We start from the raw sequence: 5,000 nt of genomic DNA, 5'->3' as shown, positions 1-5,000 counted from the left end.
GTGACAAAAACGTTCATTTAAATTTACACCAAACCTTACGGCACCCCTTCACAATGTTCCCCTGCAATTTCTTGATTTTTACACTGAGATTGCTAAACCAGCCGTCATTGTGAATGTTAAAAGTGACACAACAATACACATACTTTCAGCAGAGACTTACTTTTGAAAAACGAAACATCCGTAGTTTGCCTTTTTACTAATAAAGTCAGTGTATCTCATATCAAGTATTTCTAATGCTGTACTACAGTCACTTTCCCCCCTATAATGGTAGCAGTGGCTCACGAGGTAGAGTGGCAGCTTCTGAATCGAAGGTTCCTGGTTTCAGGCTCCACCTGGGTTAGTGTCGAAGTGTCCTTGAGGGGGGGGGGGGGGGGGGGGTTACCAGGGCATCCCCAGCAAAATTAGTTAATATAGAGTCACAATCATTTTAACCACTTTAACCATATTTTATACTTTTGCTATTCAAAAATAGCAGATATACAAGCTCATAGCGCGGCACTCATGAGCTTGTAGATCTGCTATTTTTGAAAAATCATGGAAGTTTGTGCAAATCTTTGCATTATGTATTTTTTAAAGCAAACGTTTTGAACTCAAATCTTCGCTCCTGGGGGTACCTAGCACAAAATATTTTCAGATGGGGTCCGCAGCCAAATATATATCAATTTGGGGGTCCTTGACATGAAAAAGTTTGAGAACCAGTATGCGACATAAGGCTTCAATGAGCGCTCTCCATTGCATTCGGTCCCTGAACCCCCAAATGCTCCCGTTTGTCATGTTTGTCATGTTGTCACGTGTGCGAATGACTGTTCACACCAAATTACAAATTCTGCCACCACTGGTCCATGACTGCGGATGCTCTGATGCTCTTATCCACAGTGACACAACACATATGAGTCAACAACATGAGAGCTCAGCTGTCATTCTCAGGGACAGTTTGACAGCACATTCTGCTGATGATGGACACAAATTGAACCCGCTGGACCAATGATATTTTAGTTCTCTGCTCGGAATAACAGCCTACTGCCACTGTTTTTCTTTTAACTGCCATTTGTTGAAGAGGAGAAGAAGAAGAAGAAAGACATGACATCATTCTTAAACCAGCACAATGGAAATTGTGATTCAGTTGGGATTTGAACCTATAGGCACAGACTTCATTCAGATCCATCCACTCAGATCACTCAGTATGTGGCCCATTAAAAATGGAAGCTGTTATATAGCCTATTCCTGTTCAGGGGTCATCTCCATGACTGCTTGTGGTGGATATTAGTGTGATTTTTGCCACAGACATACAAAACTGTTTATAATATTACCAGAATCCCATTGACCTAAAATGTATGCTAGTAGACTCCTAATATGCCATAGTGTCTATGCCAATGTATTACACATTTTAAAATGATAGTATTTCTGAATTAATTAAATCAGTGTCCTACCGATTCTGAAGAAAACCTGACTGGCAAGTCAGCCACTGTTACTGGCTGTATACAGGCATCATACAGGCATCAATTCAGCATGGTCCCAAGTCTATTCCTTGTTTGGATTTCAATAATTGGGGTTTTATCAATACAGTCAGTTCTTTCTTCACACATTACATGAACAAAATAAGAACATTATAATGGGAAAACATGAAGTCTATTTTTGATTATCTGATGATTATCTTTTATTAAAGATTTGCCACAGACATGGACAACTCGTTTTACAGTATTGTCTGTAGGCTATTGCCTTTCTTTAAAAAGAAAGAAAGAAAATGTCTTAATCTTGTAATGGTTATTCTACTGAATTTTCTTTTAAATCTTGTCATTTAAGAACTCCAGTTCAACCTTAGATTATAACCTTTAAATTCTTCACCTTCTGTCAATTTAATGAGCTTATTTGTTTAACATTTACACTCTGACCCATACTAACATTTGCCATTCAACCCCTTGGTGTCCTTTATCGTTTTACTTTAACCTTTTCATCTGAGATAAAGGTATTTAGCTGACACCGTTATCCAAAGTGACTTACAGCCAATCCAGAACAATCCACATTATGAGGAAGCAACACAAAGTAGCACAGGGTCAGATCTATAGGTCTCATTAAAATGTTTAAGCACCAAATTTAAGAGAAGATTTTATTTTTGACAAAAGGAGGATGTAAGGGCTTTGTGTGTTGCTCAAGCATGTAAACACTTGCATTTTAGTGGACAGCTAGGCTTTTCAATTAACCACTAGCCAAGTGCATTTCCCCTTTGACCGTCCTGTCCAATGGCAGAGATTCGTAAAGACAGTTTGACATAATCTGGTTCGCCCTGATTACAGTATCTTCCAAGCCCTGTCCCACAGGGCTGGGCGCCCACAGCAGTAACTAATGGTAGCTAACATTAACTTGCACTTGTACTTTGCATATACATTACCAACCAGTGTACAGGTTCTGGTTTAGTACCAGTGTTCTTGGCCTTTTGACAACACAGCCACCTCGTTAATGCAATTACTGTCAGCTGTTGGGTCTGGGATGCAACCAGTGTCCTAGGGTTCATGCCATTTACTGTGATCTTGCACTTGTAAGTCGCTCTGGATAAGAGTGTGTACTAAAACCCTAAATTGTCTTTATGTCTTAGACACCAGCATAGGCGCTACCATTGAATTTTTGAATTGATGCACACGTGCACTGCGCTGTAGGATGGCTCTGAGGGATTCAGAGCAAACTAAATGACATCAAAATGTCATGAATCCACACCATTTATCCACCTAACCACCCCTCTCTGGCTGCACTTTAATTTCATCCTCACCTCCCTCTCCCCAGTGCTGGTAGACTGTCCCTGTTGACCCCCATAACCTTTTCAAGGGCATATTATGTAACATTTAAATGACGCCTTTTAAAACCACCCGCACTCCCGCCACAAAGATGTTGTTCCACGCCCTCTGACCCCCAACCCCTTCACCTCTGTCCCATTCAGGTACATCAGGACGCTGTACCTGGGCATCCAGTCGCGCCGGCAGAAGGAGCACCAGCGGCGCTGGTACTGGGCCATGATGTTCGAGTATGCCGACGTCAACATGCTGCGTCTGCTGGAGACCTTCCTGGAGTCAGCCCCGCAGCTGGTGCTGCAGCTCTGCATCATGATCCAGGAGAATCGTGCTGAGACCCTGCAGTGTAGGTGGAGCTGAAAGGACCCATGTGCATGTTATGTACACCGCCCAACAGACACCGACCAGAAACCCAGAAAGGCTTTAATGTCTCGATTTCTCTTTTGTTTCTTGTTTCCCACGGGTTCCCATGGGATTTCTGGAAAGTCAAGGAATATTGAAAATGCAATTCCATGCAGGAAAAGTCATAGAATTTGAAGGATTTCTTTTTTGCCTTGAGCATAAAATATCATAATCATAAAAACAGCTTTAAAAAAAGCTTTATTTAGCCAATTTCACAACGATAAATGAAGCTGGTCCCATTGTCGTGGTATCTCATATACATCAGGTAAAAAGTCAATGATCCTTTTGTCAGAAAGTCAAGAGAAATCCGGGAATTGTCAGCCTTCTGATTGGTCCCTGTATCTCCCTGACCGGCCAACCAGCAAGCTTCTTCCACATAGCCTGTTTATGCTGAGTTTCCTAAACATGAGAACATTTTTGTTTTTTTTGGGGGGGGGGGCATGTTAAGCCCAGTCACTATTGTGCGACCGGAGTGTTCCTTTTTAGTAAGAATATCAAACATCAATATGAGGCAACTGAAAAACAACCAATGGGTGTGGAAGATGGCGGGAGTTGACAAAGGGTCAGTTTCACCTTTAAGAGGGGAAAACCTGTTGGATTGTTTTGTTGGGTTGTGTGTGACTTTCTCTATTTTTCCTTCCTTTGTTTCTCTCTTTTTTCATGGTTGCATTTATTTCATAACCCCTCCTCTTACACGCCCACCCATCCCACATTATCATTCTCTCTCTCCTCCATCTTCCTACCTTCTCGACGGTAGGTGTGTCCTCCCTGGCGTCTCTTCTCTCCCTGGCATGGGTGCTGGCATCGTACCACAAGCTGCTGCGCGACTCCCGCGACGACCAGCGCAGCATGAGCTACCGCGGTGCACTGCTGCACCTCCTCTGGCGCCTGTTCACCATCTCTTCGCGCGTGCTGTCGCTGGCGCTGTTCGCCTCGCTCTTCCACCTGTACTTCGGCATCTTCGTGGTGATCCACTGGTGCGCCATGGCCTTCTGGGTGGTGCACGGCGGCACCGACTTCTGCATGTCCAAGTGGGAGGAGGTGCTGTTCAACATGGTGGTGGGCATCGTCTACATCTTCTGCTGGTTCAACGTCAAGGAGGGCACCACGCGCTACCGGATGGTGGCCTACTACTCCGTGGTGCTGGCCGAGAACACCGTGCTCACCGGGCTCTGGTGAGCATGGATGGAAAGGGTGGATGGGTGTGGTGGAATTCATATGTCACACTGTATATGCCACTGAAAATATTCATTTGAGCCATGTACACTATGGGAAATGATTTGCAGTGATCTGTAATGATCCGTACATTATTTAATCGCATCTTTCTAAAACGGTGCGGCAAGTGAAAGTGGGATATATCAGAGGCTTATGGATGAGGGTATGAATCAGGATCGAAGGAAGTGGGATGAATTAGAGGTTACTGGATGGGGGGATGAGTATGGGGGTCACTTGAGTATAGACGAATCCACAGAGCGGCAATCATAACTGCGGTGTCAAGTGGGTGCCGCTCCGCACCGCGACACCGCAGCTACAGGCAGCGCTCTGAGGATTTGTCTATAGTGAGACAAACAGGGATAAAGGTGTTACGCTTAAGGTTGGAATTGAATTTGAATGGAGTTTCCCATCACCCTAGTATCAAATAAGAATAATATCGTCAAACGTTTTTCACCTATCTTGAAAGTACCGACACGACAGCCCCCACCACCACCCACACCCACACTCCTAACCACCCTTCCTCCATCGTCCTTATGTCCTCCAGGTACGCATACAGAGACCCGACGCTGACCGACTCCTACGCGGGGCTGGCGCTGTGTG

General features: G+C 44.3%; 1 protein-coding gene across 1 annotated transcript in view; it reads left to right on the top strand.

The window, feature by feature from the left end:
- Positions 1–5,000, top strand: part of xkr6a (XK, Kell blood group complex subunit-related family, member 6a) — a gene marked incomplete at its 5' end in the record, with an annotated part of 10,558 nt that overhangs the window by 5,098 nt on the left and 460 nt on the right. Inside the window, 3 exons of the mRNA XM_084051044.1 lie at positions 2,933–3,129; positions 3,943–4,360; positions 4,945–5,000. The exon at positions 4,945–5,000 is cut by the window's right edge and continues 460 nt beyond it. Coding sequence (XP_083907170.1) covers positions 2,933–3,129; positions 3,943–4,360; positions 4,945–5,000 — 671 coding nt within the window. The remainder of the gene's footprint in view (positions 1–2,932; positions 3,130–3,942; positions 4,361–4,944) is intronic.

This window comes from Gymnoscopelus microlampas, assembly GCF_963454915.1.
Source record: "Gymnoscopelus microlampas genome assembly, chromosome: 24".
NCBI lineage: Eukaryota > Metazoa > Chordata > Actinopteri > Myctophiformes > Myctophidae > Gymnoscopelus > Gymnoscopelus microlampas.
Note: the sequence above shows the minus strand (reverse complement) of the source record. Positions and strands in the feature narration are given on the sequence as shown.